This window comes from Cynara cardunculus, assembly GCF_001531365.2.
Source record: "Cynara cardunculus var. scolymus isolate 2C chromosome LG 13, CcrdV1, whole genome shotgun sequence".
Lineage (NCBI taxonomy): Eukaryota > Viridiplantae > Streptophyta > Magnoliopsida > Asterales > Asteraceae > Cynara > Cynara cardunculus.
Window position 1 is genome coordinate 8,089,073 of NC_037540.1, and position 12,280 is coordinate 8,101,352.

The 12,280-nt window shown below is 33.9% G+C and overlaps 1 protein-coding gene across 1 annotated transcript; it reads left to right on the forward strand.

The window, feature by feature from the left end:
• The first annotated feature begins 821 nt into the window (after positions 1-821).
• On the forward strand, positions 822-2,360 carry LOC112524118 (alkane hydroxylase MAH1-like). The gene has a single exon (XM_025133773.1). It carries the CDS (start codon positions 822-824, stop codon positions 2,358-2,360), a length of 1,539 nt encoding a protein of 512 aa, XP_024989541.1.
• Positions 2,361-12,280: the final 9,920 nt, after the last annotated feature.

Genomic DNA, 12,280 nt, shown 5'->3' on the forward strand with positions numbered 1-12,280 from the left:
AATGAGATGTTTATCCTGTATTTGATATTGTTTATCTACAGTTAGTTACACGAATTCAGATATTGATCTTTAATAAGTTGTACTTACGCACAATCTACTTGTAATCTTGAGTTTTAAGTATCATGCATTAATAGACAGTACTTTATGCATAAAAAAATGGTTTTTAAAATTTTTTGTCAAATGTTTTATAATATAATATAGATAGTTTACTGTTGTTTTTTGGGATATTATCTTTTGTAATATAATTTATGATTTTATTGAAAAAAAAATTAGTTTTAATTTTGCAATTTATTTTGAAATCTAGGCAGGTTTATTGAAATCTAGGCAGGTTTATTATACAAGAAATTAGGTTGTTAAATTGTTTTTTTTAAATTAAATAAATTACCGACCAAATTTCCATGGGAAAATGTATTTATTTAAATTTTTTTAATATCCATCGAAAAACCGTGGTAATCCGTGTGAAAACTAGGGCGTCGGTAATCGGTTAAGTCCGTCGGTAAACCTGTCAAAAATGCTATTTGTTAGTAATCCGTCGGTGATGTTTTTCCCACGGTGCATTTTCCGGACGGCATTCTACCCGACGGATCCCACATTTAGCGATGGTTAGTGACGGTTTTATTCGTCGATACTCCTTTGTTTTGTACTGCGAGGACTCTTAAGAATTATAAAAAGAAACAGATTAATCTCCGCCACTTGGTACGAAGCATCATACATATCACGTTATGGTTGTACCCAGAAATTAAGTTCGTATGGTATTTAAAGGACCAACGACCATGCATTCTATCAAACATAAACTCATCTCTTTCCWACCATCTTCTCCCATGGCTTTCYTTGAATACTCCCTCATTATCTCCTTAATGTTCATTTCCTTATCGTTTTTATTATTTATATCTAGACGACATCAAAACCGAACAACTTTGAGCTTTACGAATTGGCCAGTTGTTGGCATGATACCCGGTGTTCTTAGAAATATCCATCGACTCCATGATCACTCCACCGAAGGGTTGAGAGAAAATGGTGGTACACTCATGGTTCGAGGCCCTTGCTTCACCAACATGGACATGCTCCTTACGGCCGATCCTGCAGATATGCACCACATTCTAAGCAAAAACTTCAGCAATTATCCTAAAGGTGACAAGTTCCTTAAGATTTTTGCTATCCTGGGAGATGGAATCCTCAATTCTGACGGCAAGTTATGGGAGATCCAGCGAAAGATCGCCATGTCTGTACTCAAGCAWGCAGGATTTCAGAGTTTGTTGGAAACGACTACCTGGAACAAAGTGGAAAACGGGCTTCTACCCATACTTGAATCCATCTGTGAACATGGCACTGAGGTGGATTTGCAAGAAATATTTCAAAGGTTCTCTTTTGATACCATATGCAAGGTATTCTTTGATAACGACCTCGAAAGCTTGTCTCTTGATTTTCCTAACATCCCGTGCCTCGAGGCCTTGACAGATGCTGAAGAAGCTATCTTCCATAGGCATTTTACGCCTYCATACCTTTGGARATTGCTACAACTTCTAAGAGTAGGGAAAGAGAAGAAGTTGATTGATGCATGGAAAACTCTTGATCAATTCATATATAAATGCTTAGCTCAAAACCAAAATGCGTACAACAACATCAACTCTTCTCACCAAGAGGGAAAGTTCATATTTTACACGGCTCTCATGAGAGAGCTTGAAATTCATGAGATTGRCACTTGTTKKGWTCGAACAAARTTCTTAAGAGACACTTTATTTAATATGTTGGGTGCAGGAAAAGAGACCACGAGCAGYGCTCTSTGTTGGTTCTTTTATATGCTTGCGGAAAACCCAAGCGTGGAAGATAAGATTCTGGAAGAGATTCACAAACATTTGGAGGTAAAAGTGGGTGAGAGATGGAAAGCAGAAGAGTTAAATGACATGGTTTACCTTCAAGGAGCATTATGTGAATCTTTAAGGCTTTTTCCTCCTGTTCCATTTAACCACAAATCTCCATTACAACCAGACATCCTTCCAAGTGGCCACMAAGTGGATCAAAACACCADAATCATTCTTTGTATGTATTCCATGGGAAGGATGAAATCAGTATGGGGTGAGGACTGTATGGAGTTTAAGCCCGAAAGGTGGATTACGAAGAGTGGAGGAATCAAACATGAGGCAACTTACAAATTCGCAACATTTAATGCTGGTCCAAGAACATGTGTGGGTAAGAACATGGCTTTATCTCAGATGAAGATCGTGGCTACTGCGCTCATTTACCATTATCATATTGAGGTGGTGGAAGGTCATCGCGTACTTCCAGCCGCTTCTATGGTGCTTCAGATGAAGCATGGTCTCACGGTGAGATTAATTAAAAGAAGTCAAAACATGAACTAAGATTTGAGTTTCGGTGTTTTAAGATTAATGTGATGAAATCATTTAAAAATACACCAAAAATAAGGAAAAACTAAAAATATGAAATATAGTCTTTCATTAAATTTGAGGTTTAACTTTGCTTTATATATATTATTATCAATAAAAAATAAAATCTTTTATTGAATTAAGATATTAATGTTAAAAGAAAAATCTTGAAATAGTTAAAATTTAACGTAATTATCAATCATGTATAAATACTTATTGTCAACGGAGTTTAAATTCGACTTTTTCTTTTTTTATCATATCTTGTAATCACAAAATATCAAAACTTATGTAAAATCCAAAATTTTAAATATATAAATAATATTACACGAACCTTTACATGTTTTTTCTATCAAGAGGATTATCAACCAAAGGTATGTATCCAGCAGTAGATCCTTTACATTTCAACGTCAACTATGCTACAACCCCGGATCGTTGATTATTAAATTCATTTGAAGTGTTAAAATATTTATGCAATTAACTAAAGGAACTAATTGTAGAAATCTTAAATAAAAAAATAATAATGAAAGGAAAGGCAAAAAGGGAAAATAAAATAAAATTGGTTTTTTATTTTACTGGACCAAAAATATAAATTATCACGTCAAAAAGGGTCTGGTTGTAAATAATGTCAGAAAGTTTAGGGGGCCAAACGTCATCCTTTTCAAATATTAGGGGCCTGTCTTGCCAATAGTACATGCTTGTTCGTAGAAAACGACCCCACAACCTAAAACTCGCGATTTGGCCGATTTCTTCAACTGTCTTAGGATCGTTTTCATTTAAATAACTAGTAAAATCGTTGAGTTTTGAGAGAGAAATCTGAGTTTGAAGTTTGGAATAAAAAATCTTGGGTTTTCCCGATTTCGAGTGAGATTCTTAACCAAATCTCTTAATTTTTATGGCAATGGCTTCGTTTTTAAGTAACTAATCAAACCCCAGTAGCTTCATGTCTCATATTCGGGTTTATATGGTTCGATTTTATGTTTTCTAAGTTGTGAAGTTTTATTTTTAAAAAACTAACTTTAAATCAATTTTTGGAACTCATTTCTTGATGAAAATTCGTGTTATTTATGTCAAAGTGTTGGTAAAAATATTACTAAGGGTTTGGTGCAAAAAGGAAGAAGAAAAAAGGTCAAAAAAAGAGTCATATCAAGCTTAAAAAGTTTGAAAATGTGCAACAATGGCTGCTGTTTTCGTGGGTTGCAATAGGGTTCGGGCCGGGCCGGCAGGTCAAGTATCTGATCCGCATACATTTACCCATTAAAAACAAAGAGGATCGAACAATGGTGCTGAGAATAAGATTCAAACTTGTGACCTCAAGTTACCAACACCAATACCTTAACCAACTAAGCTAACAAGTTAATTTGTATTTTATAGCACGACATAATCTTCTTATTCTATTACAAGACATTTACAAGTTTTAGTAAATATCATTATAACCCTTGGAGTTCCAAAAATATAATTTTCTCCATATGATTTTCTAAAACTTTCATCAAATTTTATTTGGATTTTGTAAAATGCTAATAAGTACCTAATCTCGATTATTTATCTTGTTTAATCACCAAAATGACCCTATACTTAAGAAATTGGTTTTTAGCAATACTCCACGTATTTGCTTTCTAAAATTTACCGAAATAACCCTATGTCTTGAAGAATGATATATAAACTTTATATTTGGAAAACTTTATAGTATTATCTTTATAAAATTAACAAAATGTCCCTATATTTGGAAATCCTAGGGATGGGTGTTTGGAAAAGGAAGAACCATAAGACCCGAGAATGCAATGACAATATGACATTTACCCAATGGGATAGTTTACGATATCTTGAATTTATTTAGAAGGGTTTTTGAAACATTTATTCATATTATTTGGGTATTTTGATTGTTATATGCATTATGGGACATGTATGATTTGTGCATGAAAATCATGAACGTACTGAGCTTTTTAAAGCTGATTATTAGCATGCATCTTAGGAGTACGAGGTATAAAGGTGGACAAGAGCAAAGGTATGGCTTAGTGAGTTATATTTCTATTGGTTAAGTATCAGATTTGGGGATGTTTCAACTTTATGTTTGAACAAATTTTGTAACGTAACCAGCACGAGACAGGTTAGCATTGGGTTAATATTGCATTTATATTTTGTAAAACTTCTGTTGTAACATGGCTTTATTAGCCCCTTTTTTTCTTTTTTTTGGGTATTCGTTATTATTTAATGAGAATGACATGACACAACTTATTGTAAAAATTAAAAATCTTGTGGAAGTCTACATATGGTTTAAACCTGCTCCAATGCTGGAAAGTAGTAAATAACACTACCAAAAAGGACACTTTTTCCGGCGGAAATATCCGTCGGAAATCCGCCGGAAACAGTGATTTCCGGCAGATTTCCGGCGGATATTGCCGCCAGAAAAAGTGGCGCTGGTGATTGTTTTTTCGACGGAAAAAACGGCGGATTTTACCATTTTTCCGGCGGAATCCTTCCGCCGGAAATTCCTCACCGGTTTTTTTTATAAAATCTTGATTAAATTAACAAAATGGTTAAGTATTTTAAAAAAAAAATTAATTTACCGGCGGAATATTCCGCCGGAAAAGTATCTCGCCGGAAAAATTATAATCTTTTTCAAAAGAATATATATTTAATTTTAAAAAAATACCGGCGGACATTTCGGCCGGAAATCCGCTGGAAAAAAAATATATATATATATATATATATATTAATTCTAAATTTATTTAAAAAAATATTTTTATATTAAAAACATTACCGCCGGAAAATATATATAAATATTTTTTTTAAAATTTATTTTAAAATTATTATTTAAAACCTGTATTTAAAAACTGTAAGTCTGTACAATATTAAAAATGAAACTAAAAAGGCGAAATAGAATTAAATATTATACATTAAAGTGAAACTGCAATTATTCCAACTAAACAAAAACTAAATTCTTATAAACAAAACTAAATTGTTTCAAACTAAAAGACAATATTCAATATGGTGGTGGCGGGGGAAATGTTGAGATTGACTGAGCTGTCTAACCAAAGCAGCCATATCTTGAAGTTATTTATCCTGTTGCTTATCCCTCTGTCGTCGTCGCTCCGCATCAACCCGCTGTCGCTCCTCCTCCGCCAAACGTCGCTCCTCCGTCGCCTGCCATCGCTCCTCCGCCGCCTGCCATCGCTCCTCCTCCGCCAAACGTTGCACCTCCGCCGCTTGCCATCGCTCCTCCTCCGCCATCCATTGGCGCTGACTTTGTTCCTGTAAGTCTCTAAGTTGGCGCTGACTTTGTTCCTGTAAGTCTCTAAGTTGGGTCTTTAAGGTTTGAATTTCCTATAAAATAAATAAAACGTTATAATATTTAATATGAATTATAAATTAAGTCGATAAATATCATCAAAGGAAAAGAGACACATACGTGCTTATCTGAATACGATGAACCACCTTCCGTGTAGTTCCCGGTCAAGACACAATTGGGATCTTAGTTGTACCCAAACCCAAATAAACGGCCTTTCTTGCTTCCCCCAATCGCTTGCTCCTACAACTCCTTATCAACTAAGGGATATGTGGAGGGATCATCGTCGTATCTTTGGCTGAGACCAGTTGAATACTCATCCTATATATAGTTTAAAAAAGATTGCAAGTCAATTTTGACAGCATAACGGCTGTAAATGAGACGTTTCCAAAACAATCCTAACGTTTGCCCAATAAATGGCAACCCAAACTAAATAATGACATATATGTAATTTCTAACTTAAACAATCATAATGTTTGTCTAACAAATGACAACCCAAACTAAATAATGATATATACTTAAAATCTAACTTAAACAACCATAATGTTTGCCCAACAAATGACAACCCAAAGTAAATAATGATATATATATATATATATATATATATATATATATATACACACGTAATTTCTAACTTAACAAATTAKAATATTTGCCYARCWAATGGCAACMCAATTATAATAGATAGATATACTTACCATGACTTGGCTACACTTTGTGGTCACGTACCCCCCCGAATCCGTAGATGCGGCATCTCCACTCGACCTCTTCTTGTGTGTGTAATCGAACAATTCCACAACGGTTGGGGACACACCATCTTTTGCTCGTGTCTACAAAGGTCAAATAATACAAACATGTGTTAATTATAAAATATTAAAAATCAAACTACTAAATTAATTGGCCTTAGGTTCTACCAAACGACCACCATGCTTCGAAAATGGTATCGATCCACCGGTGTGTAACGCAACTTGGCTATCACGGTTCTCACGCGCCACACCTTAGACAATCTTCCAATTATCACTGTTCCAACGATCAACCATCTAGACCCACACATCTGAAGATATCCAGCTGGGGGGGGGGGGGGAATTCTTCAATACACTCATATCTCGGTTGGGGTCTGTTTCATCGTACTGAAGATACCCATTCATCCTTGCTTTTTCCCCAACTTTCTTCCTCGCGGCACTCATGTTATCATTATACGGCTTGGCCGACTTTCTCTCCCATATCTCCAAGATCTGGTTGTCCAAAGCCGGATCCCAAGTATAATAGCATTGTACATAAAAGTTTAGCCGATTATTAGGTTCAATACATAAATTATAATAAGTTGAATATATAACACAAACCTGAAACCGCTCCCACATTCGGCGTCTGACGTCCTTTGGGATTTTTTCCCAACTGGTCCATGGGCCGTCAAGCAGCTCCCGGTTGCTCTTGGTGATCCGCCGGATCACTTTGGTGTCATTGAAACTATATAATGACGAATTGAATTAGCATCAATACAAATAATATATTTTTATCAATTAAAAGACGTAAATGTATTTACACTCTACCGCGGATGCCAATAATCGTTCGTTGTTGTGGAAGCGGCTCCGGAGCAGCACTACCACGACCAGACTCAATCTCCTCCGGGTGTGCCGAAGCGGTACTAGAGCCTCTACCCGTACCGTGGGTAGGTGTACTGCCACTAGCTCGACCGGTAATCCGAGTACGCGGCATTATCGATTTTCTACAAAGCAACGTTAGAAAACATACAACAATAATTAAAGTATACAGTAAATATTCCACACAATTAAAAATGTCTAACAATGGTTTACTAATTAAGATTTAAAAATGGAAATAATAAAATTTTAAAACAACTACACAAAGTTTACTGGCGGATTATCGGCGAAAATTTCCGCCGGAAACTATATTTAATTAATTTTTTTTAATTTATTTCTAGAAATTTAAAAATTTTGAATTACCGGCGGATTACCGACGGAAAATTCCACCAGGAATTTTTTAAAAATTTTAAAAAACTTTGAAATTCAACCGGTAGCGCTTTTTTTTTGAAATTTTCATTTTCCGGCGGAAAATCAGCCGGTAATCCGCCGGTATTTTAAATAAAAAATTTTAATTTTTAATTATTATTATTATTATTATGAAATTTAATATTATATTATTATTACCACTAAAATTATTATTATTATTATTATATATTTCATGAATGAAATTTTTTTTTTTAAATTATTAATATTATTGTTATTAATGGACCGTCAAAACGCAATACGATCCATTAAGGCCCAATGCGGTCCATTAAAGAAAATACGGTTCGTTAAAGCCCAATACGGTTCATTAAGGCCCAATACGGTCCGTTAATGTCCAATACGATCCGTTAAAGCCCAATACGGTTCATTAAGGCCCAATACGGTCCATTAAAGCAAATACAGTCCATTAACGTCCAATACGGTTCATTAAGGCCCAATATGGTCCATTAATGTCCAATACGATCCATTATGCCCCATTACGGTCCATTAAAGCAAATACGATCCAATAATGTCCAAAACGATTAATTAAGGCCCAATACAGTCTATTAATTTCCAATACGGTCCGTTAAAGCCCAATACGGTTCATGAAGGCCCAATACGATCCATTAAAGGCCAATACGATCCATTAATGTTCAATACGATCCATTAAGGCCCAATACGCTCCATTAATGTCCAATCGGTCTATCAAAACCCAATACAGTTTATTAAGGCCCAATACGGTCCATTAATGTGCAATACGATCCATTATGGCCCAATACGATCAATTAATTTCCAATACGGTCCATTAATGTGCAATACGATCCATTNCCAATACGGTCCATTAATGTGCAATACGATCCATTATGGCCCAATACGGTCCATTAATGTCCAATACGATCCATTAAGGCCCAATACGGTCCATTAAAGCAAATACGATCCGTTAAAGCCCAACACGGTTCATTAAGGCCCAATCTGATCCATTAATGTCCAATACGATCCATTAAAACAAATACGGTCCATTAAAACAAATACGGTCCATTAATGTCCAATACGATCCATTAAAGTCCAATACGGTCAATTAATGCCCAATACGGTTCATTAAGGCCCAATACGGTCCGTTAATGTCTAATACGATCCGTTAAAGCCTAATACGATTTATTAAGGCCCAATACGGTCCATTAATGTCCAATATGATCCATTAAAGTCCAATACGGTCCGTTAAAGTCCAATACGGTTCATTAAGTCCCAATACGGTTCATTAAGTCCCAATACGGTCCATTAAAGGCCAATACGATCCATTAATGTTTTTTAATTTTTAAAAATGATTTTTCTTTATTTTTTAAATTTTTTTATTATTTCTCCGTCGGAAATCCGCCGGAAAAGGTTAGAATTTTTTTAATTTCTTAAAAATTAATTTTCTAAAGATATTTCCAGCGGATTTATTTTTTTTAAAAGTTATTATTTTTTCGCTGGAAATCATTAAAAGATTTTTTTTTTTTTTTAAATTCTAAAAATATTTCCGGCGGATTTAAATTTTCTTAATTTTCCGCCGGAAATCCGCGGAAAAGGTTAAAAGGTTTTTTTTTTAATTTTTAAAAATTATATTTCTAAAAAGTTACCGGCGGATTTCCGGCGGAAAATTTAAAAAAAATTAAAAAAAATAAATCCGTCGGAAATGTTTTTAGAAAAATCTTTTTTAATTTTTTTTCAAAGATTAATTAAACTTTAATTAAGACATCCGCCGGAAATCCGGCGATAATATAATCAGTTTAATTTTTCCGGCGGATTTCCAGCGGAAGTCAATAAAAGTTGACCTTTTTAACTTCCGCTGGAAAATTACCGGCAGAATTCGTCCGCCGAAAAAGGCGTCGGAAAAGCCCAGTTTTCTAGTAGTGTAAATGTGGAGAGAAGCAAATTTTTGCTGATAAGTCGTGGAATATGATTAGATTAACTGACCTCGTACGTACATGTGAACGTGTGCAAACAAGCAATGGGTATAGTGAAACATTCATGTTGGTGATTTGTATCACCAATATCATTTAAGTGTAATGGGATTAATTTGTTGACCAATGTAATCTTGATAAATATTGAACAAGTAATGGTGGTGCGGAGTGCACACTTGTTTGAGTTTATTTCGATTTAAAGTATACCGCTATTTAGGAGCGAAGCCCCTAAACGACGGGGGTCCGGGGGAAGCGCCTCTGGTAGCGGGGTCCAAGGGGCAGAGCCCTGGCTGGGGTCGAAAATGCACGAAAATCTGAATTTGTGATTTTGAACCTGGTCTTTGGCCTTGTTTTTTAAACCCGGTTTGGTGGTTCTGAAACTGCCGTTTGACAGGTTTCGATATTTTTTTCGTATTGATCATTTGATTTTCGAGGGTACAGATAGATTCATAACATCGATTCTCTGTTCGAATTACTAAATTTTTATCCGATTGAAGTTTCGATTGTACCATCGATATATTTCAATCTGAAAGTGAATCACGACTTTCAGTAATTCAAGTAATCGAAAGAACTAGGAATTCTTTATATTATAGGAAACTGTCTCCTCGAATGATTTACACCATGGGTAGCTTGTGTACTTAATGAAGTTTTAGTGGCATGAAAAGGTTATGTTGTAGGAATCCATCTCTTTTTGTGCTTAAATCGAGGTATGAAGAGAATATTATATGTTTTGGAATGTAATTGCAATTTAACTTTTTTATGATTACATGTTTAGGCATCGTTTACTGAACACTTATTTGGTAAAAGCGATGAGAAGGATGAATAGTCTTACCTAACAAGTGAAGATGACGATTTTCATCCAGATAAGCGCTTACCCAATAAATTGTTGCATTCGATATGTTTTGATGTACTAAAATCTTACGCATAAAAAATAATAAGTGTTGACTCGTATCGGTAAACACTTACCGAATAAGCATTTGAGTAAACAACCCCTTAATTTGTATATATCTTTGGAATTGGAAAGCAAATAATGATAATGATAATGATAACGATAACAACAACACCAGAGTAATAATGATGCTGGAGATAATAAATAATAATATTAAGAAATAAATAATGATAATGATAATGATAACGATAACAACAACACCAGAGTAATAATGATGCTGGAGATAATAAATAATAATATTAAGAAATAAATAATGATAATGATAATGATAACGATAACAACAACACCAGAGTAATAATGATGCTGGAGATAATAAATAATAATATTAAGAAATAAATAATGATAATAAAGGGTAATTTTTTCAAATATGAATTCAATGATGGACCTGGTCATTTCAACATGTAGATTATGAATAGGACCACGAGTCGAATCACAATGACCTCTAAAATAGAAATCTAAAAATAATTGAGATATTAGTAGAAAACAAAGTATCAACGATGGGAAAATCCATCGTTGAAAGATTATCTCGCTGATTCGTCGTTGAAAGTTTCTTTCGTTGGTTCGTCGCTGAAAAATTTCTTGTTGGTCCATCGTTGAAAGATTTCTCGCTGATTTGTTGTTGAATTCCGTCGCTTATAGCATTACCTACGAACTTTTGATCGACGGACAATCAACGACGAAAGACTCCTTTAGCGACGGATCAGCAAAGGAATTTCGCTGATACTCTTCATTTTTGTAACGAGATACTAGGAGTTTAAAGCTGCAAAAGTTCGATGAGTTACACTTTGATAAGCCATGTTTTAAGTTTTAATATTTTTGTTTTGTTTGATTTTTTTTATGTTAGTTTGATGTTGTATCTTTTATCCTATTTAAAATGGGAAAAATACATCAAAATAAAACAAAGTTCAAACTTACCTACTTTTTACTATTTTTTATGATTAACTTGTTTAATTTGTAACTTTGATGACGTTGATGTTGATGTCGAGTACGATTGTAAGACAAGAACTCTAATAAACTTAGTAACAACAATTGTTTGAATGCGTAGAATCGAACCCAAATAACTAGGATTAAAGCTTAACTGTTGACGTCTTAAAATAAGCTTTCAAATATAACTTCTACAAACACAAGGGAGATCACGTATATTGTATAAATCTTTTGTTATCATACTCACGTTACCTCTTGCTTCTCAATGTTAGTCATCTATTTTCTCTTTTTGTTTGATAGTTGCATTTATCACACTTAAAACTAAAAAGTACTACAAAATATTAATCGGTTACAGATAATTAATTATAAAAACTAAGAAGTACTACAAAATATTAATCGTATTTCTCCAGGAACAATTATATTGATATTTTATTTTCAATTTACTGTAAAACTTTACATTCATTCTATTTCACGGATACACATCATTTTATTACAAAAGACGTTCACATTTTTAGTATTTTATATTCCTATACCATGGAATGTGGCGCCGGTTTTTCGGTGAAACATGACTGTCAGAAATTTCCCCCGATTTATTAAAAAAAATATTGATTAAATTAGGAAAATATTTAAGTTTTTTTTTTTTAAATTGAATTAAATTACTGATGAATATTTCCCCCCGAAATCTGCCGATAAATTTATCTGCCGGAAAATTGATTTTATTTTTAAAGTAATTATTTTTATTAATTTATAAAATTATTAATTTTAAAATATTTTTCCAGTAAATATTTAAAACC